This window comes from Dermochelys coriacea, chromosome 3, assembly GCF_009764565.3.
Source record: "Dermochelys coriacea isolate rDerCor1 chromosome 3, rDerCor1.pri.v4, whole genome shotgun sequence".
NCBI lineage: Eukaryota > Metazoa > Chordata > Testudines > Dermochelyidae > Dermochelys > Dermochelys coriacea.
Genome location: NC_050070.1, coordinates 159,472,287 through 159,492,828, shown reverse-complemented (window position 1 = coordinate 159,492,828; position 20,542 = coordinate 159,472,287). Strand labels below are relative to the sequence as shown.

Here is a 20,542-nt window from a genome sequence, read left to right as displayed (position 1 = left end):
CTGGTGGGAGATACAGTACACAACATTTGGATTCGAGAACGCATTGTAGACAATTCCATCATGACAGCATATGTTGATACAGGCCAGTCTTCAGGCCAGCAACTCATTAGTTATGTGGTCAGGAAGGTATTTTTTTCCACCTGACAACAATCTTGCATAATTAGTCAGGCAAATTATAGGGGAGGTTAGTCTTTCTCTGAAGCAATTGGGATTGGCTACCAACAGAAGCAGGATACTGGACTTGATCAACCAATGGTCTCATTCATTTTGGAAAAGTCAGGAAAAATCTTCCTAACAGTGGGATCTGTCAGACTGTAGACTAGTCTCCCATAGGAAGCTGTGGAAGCTTCATTCTAGCAGACATTTAACATTAGACAAAACACTAGAAAATGTATTGTAGGGAACCCTTTGTATTAGCAGGGAGATGGACGATATGACCTAGTGGGTCTTTTCCAGCTCTAACTTCCGTAAATACATGAAACTCTACATCTGTACTGTATTATTAAGCAATTTTAAGAGTTTGCAAGTTTCATAAATTTTGCCCAGTTTGAACCAAGGGCTGTGATATCAACCCAGCAAAGCACAAAGCTGCGTGTTGATTTAGAACGGGCCACCCCAATACCCCAAGAGAATCTGCATCAATACAGAAATACAACCTCCGACTGCACACCCCTAGCTGTCATCTGCCACCCGACACTGGAACCCATATGGGGTATTATCAAACAACTACAACCCATACTTGATGGGGACCCCATCCGGAAAGAAATCTTTCCCCAACCCCCTCTTCTAGCCTTCAAACAACCCACCACCCTCTCCAAGCTCATCATCAGAACCAAGCTCCCCATAGACCAGGACCCACCAACTCAAAGCAGCACAACACCCTGTCAGAAAAATAGATGCAAAACCTGCAGACAGATTTCCACTGTTACAATGATTAACACTACCCCCCCCACACACACAACACATACATTTCAAGAGCCATGGGTCCTACACATGCCTATCACATGTCATGTACCTCATCCAATGCTCTTAATGCTGCAATAGCAACTCTGTGGGTGAAACAAGACAATCACTACTCTCTCGAACTCACACAGGAAAACGATAAAAGATAAAAACACCTATCACCTGTAGGCAAACACTTTTCATAAAGTGATCACTCTATATCTGACCTTTCAGTCCTCATCCTCAAAGGAAACCTGCGTGACACTTTCAAAAGACATGCGGAGGAGCTTAAATTCAGAACTTTGCTAGTTGTGTGTTGAGAGGTGGGGAGCTCTCAGCCCACCAAGACCTGAATAAAGAGGCAGACTTGCCTATTAAACATGCAACAATGTGTCCCTACAATGCATGATACTGCCATAAAAGAGAGGTTGAAGTTTTAAATTCAGTGGCACTTGGTTATTACTAAGTTAATAGTAACAGACAGCTGCAGCGGCACAGGAGCTAGCAAACAGAGCTCTAAACAGGGGAGTTTGAGTGGGAGTTCTGTTGGAGGAGAAGGTAGTTGTACTTGGTTTTGTATTTTTAGTATTTGTGTGTGTGTAGGGGCTTTGTGCTGGGAGAGCAGCTGAACCCTGCTTAGGGGGTGGGGCTTCTGACTAGGGGTCCTATAAAGGTAGCCAGCCAGTCAGGCAGTGGCACAGGAGCTAGCAAACAGAGCTCTAAACAGGGGAGTTTGGATTGTGGTGCTTGTTTGGGGTTTGCTTTTGCTGGGGGGGTGGTCTTTTTGGTGTGCCTTGTGTTTCCCAGATTAACAGGATTTAGGTGGGAAGGTGATGACAGATATGGAGGCAGCTGTGGGAGTGACTCCTGTAGTGGAAGACACATTGAGGATGACTGGATGTGGAAGCTGTGGTATGTACATGATCCTGGAGGGGGGAACCGGTAAGAGTTTTTTCTGCATGAAATGTTGTCTGATAGAGCTGATGGAGGAAAAGATCTGAGGTTTGGAGATGCAGGTGGAAAGTCTGGTTGAGTTTAGGAAGGGGTTTGAGCAGATGATGGAGCAAAGATATGAGGTATCTGAAGGGAAAAGCTCAGACTCATGGATGGAAGCAGGGCTGGGGAATTTTGAGGGGAGACTGGGTGAGGAAAGTGGTCAGTGGAAACACGTGACCAAAGAACCAGGCAGAGGAAAAGATGGGCTAGTGAAGGAGAAATAGAGCTTAGGAACAAGTTTGCAGAGTTGGAAAATGAAGAAGGGGCTCAGCAGGTACTTGTTGAAGGTGGAAGGGTAAGGAAGAAGAGAAGAAAGGCTAGTCCTATAACAAAAGTGGAAGAGTCAAGGGAGACTAGACCAAATATGAGCCCCAGGAGGATACAGGATGGGTTGAAGAAGATTATAAGGGAAAATAGGAATGGAAAGAACTTGCAGCCAGAGGGAACAGGGGAGAGACTGGAGAATAGCACAGTCACCAGGAAAAGGCAGGTGTATGTGATCGGGGACTCTTTATTGAGAAGAATAGACAGGCCTGTAACTAGAGCTGATCCAGAGAATAGAAGGGTGTGCTGTCTTCCGGGTGCTAAGATACGGGATGTAGACCTGAGGTTGAAAAGGATCCTAAAGGGAGCGGGAAAGAATCCCCTAATTATCCTTCATGTGGGAACAAATGATACGGCTAGATTCTCGCTGGAAAGTATTAAGGGAGACTATGCTAGGCTGGGGAAGATGCTTAAGGAAATTGAGGCTCAGGTGATCTTTAGCGGGATCCTTCCTGTTCCTAGAGAAGGGCAACAAAGGTGTGACAAGATTATGACTGTCAACAGCTGGCTCAGGCAGTGGTGCTATAAGGAGGGCTTTGGGATGTATGGCCACTGGGAGGCATTCACAGACAGAGGACAGATCTCTCGGGATGGACTTCATCTGAGTAGGGAAGGAAATAGACTTCTAGGATTGAGGCTGGCACAACTGATAAAGAGAGCTTTAAACTAGGAATTAGGAGGAGATGGATGGGAGATGTCCAGGAAATCTCCACGCCAGATTTTAGCATTGAGAGAGAAGAAGACTAAGTAAGAAAGGATACAGCTGTGGGTAGGAGAATGTATATAAGGAGCGAGGGTGGTGTGGATACTAGTCTAATAGGTTATACTGGCTGTAGAATGACTGTGCCTAATAGGGTACAAAATGTGAGCGAGGCCAAACAGCAAAAATTAAGATGTTTATACACCAATGTGAGGAGCCTAGGTAACAAAATGGAGGAACTAGAGCTACTGGTGCAGGAAGTGAAACCAGATATTATAGGGATAACAGAAACATGGTGGAATAGTAGTCATGACTGGACTACAGGTATTGAAGGGTATGTGCTGTTTAGGAAAGACAGAAACAAAGGTAAAGATGGTGGAGTAGCATTGTATATCAATGATGAGGTAGAATGTAAAGAAATAAGAAGCGATGCAATGGATAAGACAGAGTCCGTGTGGGCAACAATTACATTGGGGAAGAAAACTAGTAAAGCCTCTCCTACAATAGTGCTTGGGGTGTGCTATAGACCTCCGGGATCTAATTTGGATATGGATAGAGCCCTTTTTAATGTCTTTATTAAAGTTAAATACTAATGAAACTGCATGATCATGGGAGACATTAACTTCCCAGATATAGACTGGAGGACCAGTGCTAGTAATAATAATAGGGCTCAGATTTTCCTAGATGCGATAGCTGATGGATTCCTTCATCAAGTAGTTGCTGAACTGACTAGAGGGGATGCCATTTTAGATTTAATTTTGGTGAGTAGCGAGGACCTCCTAGAAGAAATGGTTGTAGGGAACAACCTTGGCTCAAGTGATCATGAGCTAATTCAGTTCAAACTAAATGGAAGGATTAACAAAAATAAATCTGCAACTAAGGTTTTTGATTTCAAAAGGGCTGACTTTCAAAAATTAAGGAAATTAGTTAGGGAAATGGTTTGGACTGAAGAATTTATGGATCTAAAGGTAGAGGAGGCCTGGGATTACTTTAAATCAAAGCTGCAGAAGCTATCCAGAAGCCTGTATCCCAAGAAAGGGGAAAAAAATTCAATAGGAAGGAGTTGTAGACCAAGCTGGATGAGCAAGCATCTTAGAGAGGTGATTAAGAAGAAGCAGAAAGCATACAGGGAGTGGAAGATGGGAGGGATCAGCAAGAAAGCTACCTAATTGAGGTCAGAACATGTAGGGATAAAGCCACACGGGCTAAAAAGTCGAGTAGAGTTGGACCTTGCAAAGGGAATTAAACCAGTAGTAAAAAAGTTCTATAGCATATAATAGAAGAAATCTAAAAGAAGAAGTGGGGCCGCTTAACACTGAAGATGGAGTGGAGGGTAAAGATAATCTAGGCATGGCCCAATATCTAAAACAAATACTTTGCCTCAGTCTTTAATAAGGCTAAAGAGGATCTTAGGGATAATGGTAGCATGACAATGGGAATGAGGATATAGAGGTAGATATTACCATATCTGAGGAGAAGCGAAACTGAAACAGCTTAATGGGACTAAATCGGGGGGGCCCAGATAATCTTCATCCAAGAATATTAAAGGAATTGGCACCTGAAATTGCAAGCCCATTAGCAAGAATTTTTAATGAATCTGTAAACTCAGGAGTAGTACCGAATGATTGGAGAATTGCTAATATAGTTCCTATTTTTAAGAAAGGAAAAAAAAGTGATCCGGGAAACTACAGGCCAGTTAGTTTGACATCTGTAGTATGCAAGGTCCTGGAAAAAATTTTGAAGGAGAAATTAATTAAGGACATTGAAGTCAATGGTAAATGGGACAAAATACAACACGGTTTTACAAAAGGTAGATCGTGCCAAACCAACCTAATCTCCTTTTTTGAAAAGGTAACAGATTTTTTAGATAAAGGAAATGCAGTGGATCTAATTTACCTAGATTTCAGTAAGGCATTTGATACTGTGCCACATGGGGAATTATTAGTTAAATTGGAGAAGATGGGGATCAATATGAACATCAAAAGGTGGATAAGGAATTGGTTAAAGGGGAGACTGCAACGGGTCCTACTGAAAGGCGAACGGTCAGGTTGGAGGGAGGTTACCAGTGGAGTTCCTCAGGGATCGGTTTTGGGACCAATCTTTTTATTACTGACCTTGGCACAAAAAGTGGGAGTGTGCTAATAAAGTTTGCAGACGATACAAAGCTGGGAGGTATTGCCAATTCGGAGAAGGATCGGGATATTATACAGGAGGATCTGGATGACCTTGTAAATTGGAGTAATAGTAATAGGATGAAATTTAATAGTGAGAAGTGTAAGGTTATGCATTTAGGGATTAATAACAAGAATTTTAGTTATAAATTGGGGACGCATCAATTAGAAGTAAGGGAAGAGGAGAAGGATCTTGGAGTATTGGTTGATCATAGGATGACTATGAGCTGCCAATGTGATATGGCTGTGAAAAAAGCTAATGCGGTTTTGGGATGCATCAGGAGAGGCATTTCCAGTAGGGATAAGGAGGTTTTAGTACCATTATACAAGGCACTGGTAAGACCTCACCTAGAATACTGTGTGCAGTTCTGGTCTCCCATGTTCAAGAAGGATGAATTCAAGCTGGAGCAGGTACAGAGAAGGGCTACTAGGATGATCTGAGGAATGGAAAACCTGTCTTATGAAAGGAGACTTAAGGAGCTTGGCTTGTTTAGCCTAACTAAAAGAAGGTTGAGGGGAGATATGGTTGCTCTCTATAAATATATCAGAGGGATAAATACAGGAGAGGGAGAGGAATTATTTCAGCTCAGCACCAATGTAGACACAAGAACAAATGGGTATAAACTGGCCACCAGGAAGTTTAGACTTGAAATCAGACGAAGGTTTTTAACCATCAGAGGAGTGAAGTTTTGGAATAGCCTTCCAAGGGAAGCAGTGGGGGCAAAAGATATATCTGGTTTTAAGATTCTACTTGATAAGTTTATGGAGGAGATGGTATGATGGGATAATGGGATTTTGGTTAGTAATTGATCTTTAAATATTCAGGGTAAATAGGCCAAATCCCCTGAGATGGAATATTAGATGGATGGGATCTGAGTTACCCAGGAAAGAATTTTCTGTAGTATCTGGCTGGTGAATCTTGCCCATATGCTCAGGGTTTAGCTGATTGCCATATTTGGGGTCGGGAAGGAATTTTCCTCCAGGGCAGATTGGAGAGGCCCTGGAGGTTTTTCGCCTTCCTCTGTAGCATGGGGCATGGTTGACTTGAGGGAGGCTTCTCTGCTCCTTGAAGTCTTTAAACCATGATTTAAGGACTTCAATAGCTCAGACATGGGTGAGGTTTTTCATAGGAGTGGGTGGGTGAGATTCTGTGGCCTGCGCTGTGCAGGAGGTCAGACTAGATGATCAGAATGGTCCCTTCTGACCTTAGTATCTATGAATCTATTATTAAAGGATGATTATTCCATGCATTTCTGTGGCACTCATCACCATGGTGTCTGGCCACTAAATGCAGCACAGCCTTGACTAGCTGAAGTCTTGAGGTGATGCTGTATATAGTTTCCCTGGGGCAGATACTGGGGAAGTGAGGCCAGGGCACAGTGAGAGGAGGCTGCCTGCCTTGCCAAAGGCCAACCAGCTGAAGAAGGATGTGGCAGCCGGTTTCCTGAAAATCCAGTGCAGTCTGTACTCTGGATGCCCCAAGCCCAGGGTATGTCCAGCAGCTGAACTATGTCCCCTAGAGAGCTGGCTGATCTCTAAAATCAAGGTGCAGTCTCAGTTTGATTGGACCTTTGTTTCTTGGAAGGAGTCAGCATCTCTTGAGATGTCTAGGCAAACACTGTGATGTACTTTGTGAACAGTTTCATGCTTGCAGCATTTCTATAGCAGCAGCAATAAAAAGAGGGATGCTGTAAACACCGGATCTAAAACAATAGTTTGGGGGGGAGGCGGTCTGGATGGAGCTTTCTGGGGAGGCGCTAACATCCCAGCTCCTGCTGTTTATATGTCAGGCTCCCCATTGAGCATTTACTGTTGCTGTTTCCACAGGGACATTTGTGTCTGCTTTCACTGTGCTGTGCGGAGCCCGGACTGACCTCCCCGACAGGCACATGTGCTGCGTCTTCTGGCTGAACATCGCTGCGGCACTGATTCAGATTCTGACGGCTATCGTGATGGTTGGCTGGATCATGAGTATATTTTGGGGATGGACATGGTCATTCTTGCTAGTAAGTACAGTGAAATCATTGTCTCCACCCCCACGTTGTTAGGGCTCAGCTAGCATCCTGGAACCCAGCCGGGAAATGAGGAAAGTGGAAACAGTACCAGGCAGCTTCCATTAAATGGGGACATTCACACTGAAACAGAGGGAAAAGAGACATAAAGAGCGGATCTGCCCCAGCACTATGGGAAGGCTAGTGATGACATTTGCTTGATTTCTTCCCATGATATCAAGCTCTGCTCCTAGTAGCTGAATGTTTCTGTAGATGCCTAACAAAGTTCACCTTTCACTTGGCATCATTATGCTTCAGAGTGAACAGTGTTCCACTCAATAGGAGTAGCTCCCACTTCCCCAATTGTTCCACAATCTCTCTGCAGACTCAAGAGGACAGCACGGTGTTGATTCACTTTGGGAAAGTTTTTTTCCCCCCACAACCATTAAGACCAGGAATGTGCTATTCCATTTTAGAATGAAAGCTGTAGAAATGAATGGGGCCACCAGAGAAGTGCTGGCACAAAATACTGCCCCCTTCCGCTTCAGCCCAACCCCTGCTTTACAGGGCCCCATTTCCTGATGTTGCATCAATTGGTGTTCGAATAAGTAGAATCATAGAATATCAGGGTTGGAAGGGACCCCAGAAGGTCATCTAGTCCAACCCCCTGCTCAAAGCAGGACCAAGTCCCAGTTAAATCATCCCAGCCAGGGCTTTGTCAAGCCTGACCTTAAAAACCTCTAAGGAAGGAGATTCTACCACCTCCCTAGGTAACGCATTCCAGTGTTTCACCACCCTCTTAGTGAAAAAGTTTTTCCTAATATCCAATCTAAACCTCCCCCATTGCAACTTGAGACCATTACTCCTCGTTCTGTCATCTGCTACCATTGAGAACAGTCTAGAGCCATCCTCTTTGAAACCCCCTTTCAGGTAGTTGAAAGCAGCTATCAAATCCCCCCTCATTCTTCTCTTCTGCAGACTAAACAATCCCAGCTCCCTCAGCCTCTCCTCATAAGTCATGTGCTCTAGACCCCTAATCATTTTCGTTGCCCTTCGTTGTACTCTTTCCAATTTATCCACATCCTTCCTGTAGTGTGGGGCCCAAAACTGGACACAGTACTCCAGATGAGGCCTCACCAGTGTCGAATAGAGGGGAACGATCACGTCCCTCGATCTGCTCGCTATGCCCCTACTTATACATCCCAAAATGCCATTGGCCTTCTTGGCAACAAGGGCACACTGCTGACTCATATCCAGCTTCTCGTCCACTGTCACCCCTAGGTCCTTTTCCGCGGAACTGCTGCCGAGCCATTCGGTCCCTAGTCTGTAGCGGTGCATTGGATTCTTCCATCCTAAGTGCAGGACCCTGCACTTATCCTTATTGAACCTCATAGATTCTTTTGGCCCAATCCTCCAATTTGTCTAGGTCCTTCTGTATCCTATCCCTCCCCTCCAGCGTATCTACCACTCCTCCCAGTTTAGTATCATCCGCAAATTTGCTGAGAGTGCAATCCACACCATCTTCCAGATCATTTATGAAGATATTGAACAAAACGGGCCCCAGGACCGACCCCTGGGGCACTCCACTTGACACCGGCTGCCAACTAGACATGGAGCCATGATCACTACCCGTTGAGCCCGACAATCTAGCCAGCTTTCTACCCACCTTATAGTGCATTCATCCAGCCCATACTTCCTTACTTGCTGACAAGAATGCAGTGGGAGACCGTGTCAAAAGCTTTGCTAAAGTCAAGAAACAATACATCCACTGCTTTCCCTTCATCCACAGAACCAGTAATCTCATCATAAAAGGCGATTAGATTAGTCAGGCATGACCTTCCCTTGGTGAATCCATGCTGACTGTTCCTGATCACTTTCCTCTCCTCTAAGTGCTTCAGGATTGATTCTTTGAGGACCTGCTCCATGATTTTTCCAGGGACTGAGGTGAGGCTGACCGGCCTGTAGTTCCCAGGATCCTCCTTCTTCCCTTTTTTAAAGATGGGCACTACATTAGCCTTTTTCCAGTCATCCGGGACTTCCCCCGTTCGCCACGAGTTTTCAAAGATAATGGCCAAGGGCTCTGCAATCACAGCCGCCAAGTACTCTCGCCCTCAGCAGTCCCACGGCATCCTCCCATTTGACCATACTCCAGCTAACTGAGGTGAACCCAAGTTTAGTTAGACTCTCTGGTGTTGTACTTTGAGGCCTGGTCTACACTAGAGGGGGATCAACCTAAGATATGCAACTTCAGCTACGAGAATAGCATAGCTGAAGTCAACGTATCTTAGCTCAACTTACCTAGCATCCTCATGACACAGGTGTCAACTGCTGCCACTCCCTCCGTCAACTCCGCTTCCGCTTCTCGCCCTGGTGGAGTACAGGAGTTGACGGCAGAGCAATCGGGGATCGATTTATCATGTCTACACTAGACACAATAAATCGAACCCCTATAGATCGATCACTACCCACCAATCTGATGGGTAGTGTAGACGTACCCATAGACTACATCTACATTCTGAACAGCTCAACTGTGCTCATAGTGTAGACAAAACCTCAGGTAGCTACCTCCACAGATGCCCTGAATCCTCCTCACTCTGTGTGTGGCTGGCTCCCCACTTTCTCATAAATCCCATTTATCGAAAGGTTTCTTGAGATCAATTTGTAGGCAAACAAGGTTATCAATGCATCTTAAAGATTTCTCTAATGTAAAAGTCCCCTTTTGGGACCTTGAAACACCAAGAAAGACCTCAGTCTTAGGGGAAGAAAGAGACAAATGCATCTCTAAAAGGCCTGGTCTACACTACAAAGTTAGGTCGGCTGGAGACAAATTTCAGTGTAGACGCATGCGCTTATGTCGACCTAAGTGTCCTTGACAGTGACGCAGTCAAACCACCTCCCTGAACAGCATGGAACCATGGTCAAGCTACTGAGGTCAATGCGGTGCAAATACAGACACTGTGTGGCCTGTGCCAACCTCAACAGTCTTCCAGCAGCTGTTCCATAATGCCCCATGCCCTGCAGCACTGACCACTCTGGTCACCATTGTAACCTCCACTTCCCAGGGGTCACGGAGCCTGGAAGCATCCCCCTTTAAAGTCCTCTGCATGTTTTTGAAGTGCCTTTTCCATACCGCTCACCTTGTGAGCACACCAAGTAGTTCACCCTTGTTGCGTGCAACTCCCCAACCGACCTTGCTGGCTCCATGAGCTAAACTTGCTCTTGCCAGGGGCAGAAAGGAGGTATTGGATCTCCTGGGCCAGTGAGGAGAAGAGGCTGTGCAAGTGCAGCTATGGACCAGGTAGGAACATGGATATCTACGAACAGGGGATGCAGGAAAAGGGGTATGACAGGGATCAGCAGCAGTGCCATGTGCAAGCAAAGGAACTTGGCCAGGCATAGCACAAGGCCAGGAAGGCCAACAATAGATCTGGTGGTACCCCATAGACCTATTGCTTTTACAACGAGACGCATGTCAGACATGTCAGACCCAGCAGACCACTGAGGATACCTTGGAGGCTAAGTTCCCTCTGAGCTGTGCAGGCACATGGCTGCGCAGCAGGCTATCAAGGTCCACACAGGCATGCAGGGGGGAGAGGCACCTCTCCCCCAGCCTTGGCCCCGGCGCTGCTGCGGCTGGGAGAGGTCTCTCCCCCGGACCAAGCCCCGGAGCTTCCGCGGCCGGCGAGAGGCACCTCTCTCCCAGCCCCAGGCTGCTGTGGCGGGGAGAGGGCTGGGGGGGTTCTCTCTCTCCACCACAGCTCCGGGGAAGCCTCCACCCTAAACTCCTCATCCCCGGCCACACCCCAGAGCCTGCACCCCCAGCCAGAGCCCTCACCCCCCTAGTCCCCAACCCTCCACCCCATCCCTAAGCCCCCTCCTGCACCCCAAGCCCCTCATCTCCAGCCCCACCCCAGAGCCCTCACTCCCAGCTCAAGTCCCCCTGCACCCCAAACCTCTGCCCCAGCCCTGAGCCACCTCCCACACTCCGAACTCCTTGGCCCCACCCCCTCCACACATCACCTCCATATTGGTGCACATAGCAAAATTCATTCCGCACGTGGATGTAAAAAATTTAAGGAAACATTGCTTGAAGGACCCCGAGACAGAGACCCCCTGCAGTGACCAGCGAGGACGAGAAGGAGTGGAAGGGGGGTGACACAGGAAGGGGCTCCAACCACGCCACAAGCCAGGACCTGATCTAGACACCACCACAGTCTAGCCAACTCCAACAGGCGAGCATAGATGAGCCTGATGGAGGGGAAGGGAACTCGGGTAAGTGCGTGCATGCATTTTTCCTTAGAGTTTTTAAATGTAAAGATGGCACCCCGCCCATCCCAAGTTAACAAGACATAGCTATTGACTTTTCATAGTTGTACTCCTACGAGAGGAGATAGAAGTACAACTAACAGAAGTAGAGTTGGCCTCTGCTTTTCATTCCCTGTTGGTTAGGTGGGAGGGCCATGTGGAGCAGTGTGTTTATGTACACAGGGATGTCCTTGTATCCTCCTGAGAGATCTCAATGAAACTTTCATGGAGACATTCTGCAGTCATCTCATGATGGTTTCTAGGGATGGCTGCCTTATTTCTTTGTCCTTGGTAGGACAGTTCCCACGCCATTCTGCTATGCGTTCAGTAGCACCGTTGCAGTACACAGGCTATCAGCATACAGGCCTGGGCAGCTTCGGGACACCAGTAATAGCTGTGCTCTCTGTGCCTTTGTTACCCTCAGGAATGAGATTGCAGCTAAAATCCCCACTGCCTGTGGAAAATGGCACCAACATTCAGTGTCATTGCCCTAGATGCATACCTGTGGAATGTAATTACTTCATGCAACAAAAAACTCTTCACCCTCTCCTCGCCCCAGCAGGCCATACTCCCCATGGCTGGGCCTGGAGAGTGGTGCTGGGCACTCCAAAGCTGAAGAGTCAATAAGCATGTCTCATTAGAAGTGTCTATGGGAATAAGGGAAAGGAGTTTTGAAACTTATCTTTCCCTTTCTGCTGTGACTGTAAATCCAGTGGTACATCTCTCTGCTTTTAATAGCAGCTTCTGACATGGTGGCCTTCAGGGTGCCACCCTCCACACCTGCAAAATGCCTGATCTGATGAGGAGGAGACAGAAGAGGACACAGGAGGACATACTCAGCAAGATCCTGCAAGCTGGTGCTGCATCGGGCACTGAACAAAGGACCCACAGGGCCAACATGGCCGACGGCACAGGGAAGGAAAGAGATCAGGAGAAAGGCCCAGGAGTCCCAACATGAAAAGTAGATGAAAATACACGAGGACATAATGGGTCTTCTCAGGCAGCAAACCCAAATGCTGTAGACCCTGGTTGGCCTACAGGTCCAAAAATCCTGGCCTCCCCACCCTTTTCAGTTTTTGGAGCACTCCATGGTCTCTGCTTTGTACACCCCTCAACATATTATGTGGCATCACAGGCCGTATCCTTACCCTACCACTCCATGCTAGAGGAAACAAGGAAAACTACAGCTGCACGTACATGGACCTGCAAGAACCACGGTCTACATCGGTCTATGTTTGTGCCCTGAAATGGAGAGAAATATTTGCTGCCTCTCCAGTTTTAAAGTTCTACGCCTTTAATTTGTCAAAAGGTTGTATTGTATTGCCTGAGGAAGGGGCAGTTCACATTGATTTTCTGCACTATTTCTTCTACTCAATAACATTTTATTTTTGGAGAATAAAATTATTTTTATTCATTGACAACGCATACTGCAGAATGCACAGCGGCACTCAAAGGGAATGGTACTTGTAAATGTACAGCAAGTACCACATAATTCAGAGCGTCAGGAAAACACTGGCTCCTTGTTATAAATGCAGAGCAATTCTTAGCAGCACCCAAAGCCCCAGAGAACATGCCAGCAGGGAACACTACTGTGGCTGATCGTTAGAGTGCTCTTTCAAAGCCTCCCTCAACCGCATAGTTCCCTGCTGGGTTCTTGTAATGGCCTCTGGCTTCTCAAAGGCCGCAGGCAGCCGCTCACCCTCCACCCTGGTGGCAGCTTGTCCCTCTTTGCCTCACAGATATTACGCAAGACACAACAGGCAGCTATAACCATTGGGCTGTTGTTCTCAATGAGCTCCAGTCTAAGTGAGTAAACACTGCAGGCTACTAAAAGCACATTCAACTGTCATTGTGCACTTGCTGAGCAGGGAGTTGAATCTTTCCTTTGCGCTGTCAAGTGGCTGGTGTACGGCTTCATGAGCCAGGGCAGGGTGGGTTCCCCACAATCTCTGTAGGCATTTCGATATTGTCAGTGGTAATCCACCAGTCAGGAAAGAATGACCATGGTTGGAGCTTTCTGAACAGTCCAGTTTTCTTAAAGATGCGAGCATCATGCACCTTCTCTGACCAGCCCACATTGCTTGTGGAGAAGCATCTCTGGTGATCCACCAATGCTTGCACAACCATAGAAAAGTAGCCTTTTCTGTTGATGAACTGTATGGCCAGGTGGGCTGGTGCCAAAATAGGGGTATGTGTGCCGTCTACTGTCCCACAACAGTTCAGGAACCCCATTCCAGAAAATCCATTCATTATGTCCTGCTCATTGCTGAGAGTCCTGGTCTAGAATAGCTGGATATGATTAATGGCCCTACACCATAATTAATCATGATGACGGCCGCCACTGTGAATTTTCCAGCTTCAAAATGAAAATGATTTCTCACTGACTGGCAGCAATCTGACTTTGCAAGATTCTGGAGTTAGATGGCCACTTGCTTCTCCACTGTCAGTGCAGCTCTCATTCTGGTGTCCCTGCGCTGGAGGGCTGGAGCAAGCTCGGCCCAGATCTAGGAAAATGGCCTTTCATGTCTGAAAGTTCTGCAGCCGCTGCCTGTTGACCCAAACCTGCATTACAATGCATTCCCCCCAGTCCGTATTCATTTCTCAGACCCAGAAGTGCTGCTCCACCATCAGCAGCTGCTCCATTAATTCCACCAACAACCTTCTATTGGTTTTTGCTATGTCCCTTAGCAAACTGTCCTGGAAGAAATCATGTCCTCTGCTGCTGTGGTCCTTATTGTTGGGCTGCAAATACAGGAGGTTCATGCCTCCTGCACTTGCAATGTTCGTGAGAATAGTGCAGAGCTCTGCAGGCTCCATCCGAGATGACGGACTCCAAAAACTGCTTGAAGGGTTTGCAGGATTATTTTTTAAAAGGCACAAAAATGATGGGATATGTATGGCATCATGGGATGAAGGAAGTTGAATGCTAGGAACTTGACCTCATCTCCCAGAGATCCATGGATGAGACATTTCCACCCTACAACACGCTGTGAAAATTTCCCTAAAGGTATTGCACCAGATGGTAGTGCATGGCACACTGTGATACCTACCGGTGACACACTGCACTTTGCCTTGACGCAAGCACTCCTGGTGAGTTGGCACAGTGTCGATGAAAGAAGCAAATTATGCATGCACCTGAGTGATATACAAACTTTGGCAGCTGCATGCCGATGACACTTGCATTGACCAAAGTTTGTAGTGTAGACATAGCCCAAAGAAAACAAATTAGAACATCCAGTTAGCTAACCTTGTATTATCTCTTTATTTTCAACCTAGGCTATAACTTGACCTGCTAAAAATCAAGCTAAAGGTGTTAAACTATGTCTAATACTGGTGCTAAGTGGAATTTTCAATCAAGTTAAACTAGATCAGTTGAACTAACTTAATCAAAAAAGCACCTTTTCCCATGGTCTAGGATCTAGCCAAGGCCCAACTATGCCCCTCTAATTTACTGTAGCTATGCGAGCCTAACCCCTGGGGTAGACACAGCTAGGTCGATGGAAGAATGCCTCTGTCAACCTATCTACTGCCGTTCAGGGAGGTGGAGTTCCTATAGCAATGGAAAAACCCCTTCCATTGCTGTAGGATGCGTTTGCGCTGCGGGGTTACAGTAACATAGTTGCATCACTGCAGCTATAGAGCTATAACCCTGTAGTGAAGATGAGCCCCGAGTCCTGTTGGTGAGCGGATAATGCAATGCCAATCATCTGGGCAGCAGGCAGAAAGGCTGGGTCTCAAGAGGCTCTGAGTAATTTTTCAGCCTGGTTGCTAGAAAGGAAGGTGCAGCTGGGAAGTGTCTGTCACAAGTGGCTCCTGTTGTCAGTGTAGTTACCACTGATGAATTTGAAAGCTGGCAGATACCATTTCCAAGAGCAACACACATCTGCCAAGAAGGAGGTAGGTGATTAAGTTCAGGCCAAGATGTGCCAGAACATAGCAACAGGATTTAGCGAGTGCTGCTCTTTTTGTTCTGCACAGGGAGGGCAAGAGATGTCAAAAGGACATTTTATTCTCCAAGGAAATACGCGTGACAACTAGTGATAATCTGGCAGCTGGAGTTTGGGTTAGCCCCTGAGCTGGCATAAGGACCTATAGATGTGCCATTATATGGATCATAGCGGGTTTTTGGGGGGAAGGGGCAAAGGCATCAGAAAGTGCATCATATCTAAGGGTAATGGGGCCAGTAATGAAAAAAGGGGCCAGGAGGAGGGAGAGTCCTAGGTCCTTGTTTTTGGCTACCATTTTGCTTTTGGTTTTTGTGTGTAGGAACAAGAGCCAGTTTTACTGGCTAGATGCAGGTGTGGGGCGCTGTGTGCTGAAAAATACTTTGGCCACCTAATGTAGTTGCGGTTGTATGCTAAACGGTGACTCCCCCCTGCCGCTCTGGGCCTGAGTAGAGCTGGACACATTTTTTTCAGACAAATAGTTTATTGGTCAAAAAAAGCAGCTTTGGCTGACCCGCCCCCGTTTCACAAGTTCGACATGAATTTGCCAAATAGTTTTGGCCATACATCCTTTTTCAGGCTACTCTTACGAAATGGCTGGAGGAGGAGGTAGTGCCCGGCTTGTAGCCAGGTGGTTTGAGCCATCACCTGCGATGTGGGAAACCCAGGTTCAGAGTCAGGACTTAAACACAGGTCTCCCCATCCCAGGGGAGTGTCCGAACCCCCTGCCTATAGGCTATTCTAAGGTGGGGCCTTCTCAATCTCTCCCATTGAAGCGGTTCCACTTTGTATAAATATTCACTGGAGTGAGGAAAGGGACTTCAATTTGGGTCTTCTTCCCACCCCTAGTTGTCGATGAGTGCTCAGCCTATAGAATCATTCTCCCTTTGGCCCAAATTCTGTTCCTATATTTTAGACCAAGTAGGACAGCTTCAACAGGAGAGATTGAGGAAGGCCCATCACAGACTAGCCTATAGGCTGCTGTTTAGGGTACTTACCTGTCCAGGGAGAGCTGCACCAGAGAGAGGGGATTCCAACTTGGATCTCCCACATCCCATTTGAGTGTCCTAACCACACCACTGTGCAAAACATTATAAGGATGGCAGTGACAGCCCTACCTCCTCCTCTGGCCATTTTGTGAATTTGCCCCTTTAAAGATGCCCAGAACCAAAACATTTTGGATCAAACACCACATTGTGTTCAACACAAAATGGACTTTTTGGACTCACCAAAACTCTTTGGAATTTTTAGATTTGGTTTGACTCCAACCATATTTCCCACCCCCACCCCCCAATGTTTCTGGTCAATGAACTGAAAAATCAGTTATTCACCCAGACCTAATTCTGAGCCCCCCTATAGCCAATGTACCTCAGTCCTGATCAATGGCTCTGAGATTCCAGCTCTGAACCCCACAACAGCTCTGCTAAACTTAATTGCTAGAAAGTGGTCTGGTGAGTTTTTGACTACATCAGTCCCAGTCTTATTTGAGGGACGGATTAGGCAGGTTATGCTTATAACTGACCCTGGAAAGGAGCCAGAAGAGCAGCTGCCTTTCTCATATGAGAGCTATGTACTTAAAATGAGATGCTGGTGTCTCTTCTCTATATACCTGCAAAGATTCCTCAAAAACCCCGAGTGTGTGGGTGAAACTATAAATCCTGTGTGTAAACTCCTAGAGAGAGAATCTTAGGTTAAGGTCACTTTGCAGAGTCTCTCACTGTAAGAGCCTGGTGGACTCTAACATTTTATATGGGAATGGTTGCTTTATTGAGTTTGCCTGTTGCCCAGATCTCTTCAGCTCACTAGGATAAAGGGTATGGGTTGAGACAGTTCAATGAAGAGGGCTTGGAGGATGCTCTAGTATTTCACACATTGCCCTTTTGTCAGGGCAACGTGTGAAATACTAGAGCATCCTCCAAGCCCACCCCAGGAGAAACAATAATTGAACTCAGTTTTATTATCACAGGTAATTACTTTTTGACTGTCCAATTTTAGGGGACATTTCCCATCTCTTTTCTAATGTAAATGAATTGCCAGCTGGCCTCATTAGCTACCAAACAGGTATCATCTCTAACCAATTATATATGGCTTTTGAAACAGCTTCTTGTTTCATTTGGGGCCTGAAAGCAAAAAGAGCTCACTGGCAGTAGAGGTGGGACACTTGTCACCAGAGTGCCTCCTTGTGGTCAGATGTGGCAGAGTAGCTCTCTCACGATCTAGTGCTCCCTGCTGCCAGTCACTCTGGCACTGCAGTGATCTCTGTTCCGGTAATTCAGCCCCCTGGCCAGGGCACAATTTAGTTCAATCCTTCCAGGGTAACAGAATGTCCAGCAAATAAAGAATCCAAACATCCTCACCCAAAGGTCTTTGGCCCCAACTCCAGACCTTTTGGTCATCACACCCTCGCAGAGCTCTTTGTTGGTCCTTATGCCCTTCTCAGGGGTTTCACACCATCTTCTCTGCTGGCTGGCAGGGGAACCTAGGCCTTCCCTTTGCACCAGGTATCAGCCCAGGGACTCTATAACCAGCAGCCAAGGGCTGCTCTGTCCTACTCCTTGTTGCTGTTTCCTGGGGCTTCTTCCTACCCAGCCTTTCTCAGGCCTTCTCTCCCCGTCCCGCAACTTCTCTAGATTCAACTTTGTTTCAGGGAGCAGGACTCTCAGGCGTGCCTCCCACCCCGAATCCCCTAAGAAAGTCCCAACATAAAAGTATAAACAAAAACCCACTTCCTCCCTCCTTGGGCTTGACTGTATATCCCTCTCAACTAGATGAATCCCTCTCCCTGAAAGTCCCGTTCCTGCCCTTTTGTCAGGGCTTCCCACCAGAGCCAGCTCCTCTCCAATTCCTCTTCTGTGTCACCTGTGGCCATTTGCCAGCCTCTTGCACTTAGGCAAGGATTCCAGGACTTGTTCTTCCCTTTGGCCTCCCTAACCTCTAATCCCAGAGAGTGACTGCTGACTCTCCCTCGGCAGCCCTCTTCTGCTCTAAAACTTCCAGACTTTATGATCACCACCCAGCTGCTAGCTGCTGAGCAGTGTTTAGAGACTAAAGTCTCTGTGAATCTTTGATTGCATCCATGTGGAGGCTGCAAAGAGCTACAGTGAAATGGAGCTAATTTTTTGTTACCTGGCCAATGAGACGTGTTTTTGTGCGAGTTCCCCCTCCATTCCCACATAAATCAGTCTTTGGGGTATGTTCCCACCATCCCAAATGTTAGCCAAATGAGTGTCAGATAGTTTGAACAAAATTGCCCTTCTTAGAAGCTCACCCATTTGCTTCAGCAGTGCCTCATTGTAAAAAAAATTATGCTAATTGTTGAAAGCAATCTACAAAATAATCATTACCATATCTAGGTAGTGAGGATAGTAGAAGTAAGGGACCGCCTAGCTCAGGGGATTGGTAATGGTCTGTGCGGGGAGCCTTTCAACTCTAGGTTGAACCCTACTTGAGACTGTTTACCACCTCACTATCATTGTCTGTGAAATGAGCTGGGGTTAGGTCTCAGACCAAGTCCTAGGGTTGCAGACAAATGTCCGCAGCAGAAAGGCCCTCCATGTAAGTGGTCTCAACAGAAAATGACAGATCCTGGATAATAAGCTTCCCACACACTGCCAGATATGTCTGTTCAGGTCACAGATGAGGCATTTTCTGGAGAAGGTTGCCCTCCTGCTGACTGTGCTTTACCTGTCTGAGCCTTTGGCCCACAGGGTTGTCAATCTAGTGCCTCTCAACAACACTGAATTCACATTACAAAAAAAAATAATCCTGCTCTCTGATGTACCAGAGACTCTGCCCATAAAAGCCACTTAAATTATATCAGAGCACACCTTAGATCACACCTTTTCCCCTTTAAATAAGCCAGCTGATATAAAGAGTCCCTAGCTCAGCCTCTTGTTTTCTACTTGCAATGTGTGTGTCTGTGCCCACAAATAGCTGCAGTCATAGTTACTCTGGGTTCAAGGGCTACAGCAGACTCTCACAGTCACATCTCAGAAGGTTAACAGGTCATGATGCTGGCTGTCAAGTCTTCGTTACCAACTGGTAATAAGAAATTACCTGTAATCATGCTGTCCACTTGTCACTCATTTGCTAATTACAGTGCTCAGAACCTACTAGCGGCACAGAATGATAATGTGGCTACTGTACTTTTAGATTGTAGGGGACTTTAGAAAGGCATATCCAGCATGCTTTTCCTCATGCTACAGCTGCCAAGCCAGACTTCAATGGCTGGGTGGGAGGGTAGCAAGTGTTGCTAAAACACACAATAAAAGCAAAGCCAGAACCAATTATCTGACTGAGAAAGCCTTCCTGGGATGAAAGAAATTTGGAGGAGAAAGTGATTGCTTACCTCTATTTTTTTTACCTCCTAAAGCTGCACTTCACCTCTGCCAGAGAAAAGTATGTAAAAGTAGTCTTTTCTGCACTTTCAGACCCAATTCGGATCTGCTTTGTAATAGAATAAGAATCTCAAAGCGTTTTACAAACATTATAACTAACCATTGCAACACTTGACTAAAAGGTAGGCATTATCCCCATTTCATAAACAGGGAAACTGAGACACAGAGTGGCTGCTTGACTTATCCATGGGCACAGATCAAATCAGTAGCAAAAGAATCCAGGACTTTTATTTCCGGTCCCCTACTCTAACAAATAGGATACACCTCTTCCTGTGTGATAATGTCCTGCTTCCTATATACCCTAATTTCAACAGTTCCCCTTAACCAACACGCATGAAATGGCTACATTGCTAATGTAATTTTTGTTGGGTAATCATTTTGATCATGAAGTGTCAAAGTTTGTTATTGGCCTAGGTCCAGTTATGTAAAAGCAAGTAGGGATTTCCCCTTTACAAAATGAAATCAGCTTCTTGAAATTGATGGATATTAATAAAGAAAGCCTGGTTAGCTGTGTGTGTGAATGTTTAATTGCAGTGGAGCTGTTCTCTGTTTACTATGTAGTCTCAATTTATTTATTCTTTTCTAGTTCTTTATATGTTTCAGATGTTACCTGTATTATATTTTTCTCTTCTCTCTTTCTTTTATGCTTCCTTTTCCTCCGTTTGCTCATCTTCAAAGTTTCACAAGGTAAGTTTTTCTTCTAAGTCTTCTCTTAATTTCCAGGTTTCAGAGTAGCAGCCATGTTAGTCTGTATTCGCAAAAAGAAAAGGAG

General features: G+C 46.2%; 1 protein-coding gene across 7 annotated transcripts in view; it reads left to right on the top strand.

Annotated features, from left to right (window-relative positions):
* Positions 1 to 20,542, top strand: part of STUM (stum, mechanosensory transduction mediator homolog) — a 103,849-nt gene that overhangs the window by 59,948 nt on the left and 23,359 nt on the right. For 4 of the 7 annotated variants that reach the window (XM_038397163.2, XM_038397162.2, XM_043511664.1 and 1 more), the window contains exons 2-3: positions 6,961 to 7,139; positions 20,449 to 20,457. In XM_038397163.2, the coding sequence (XP_038253091.1) occupies positions 6,961 to 7,139; positions 20,449 to 20,457 (188 nt within the window). Of the gene's footprint in view, positions 1 to 6,960; positions 7,140 to 20,448; positions 20,494 to 20,542 lie in introns of all 7 variants that reach the window. The other 3 variants (XR_006280206.1, XM_043511666.1, XM_043511665.1) reach the window with 2 other exon arrangements.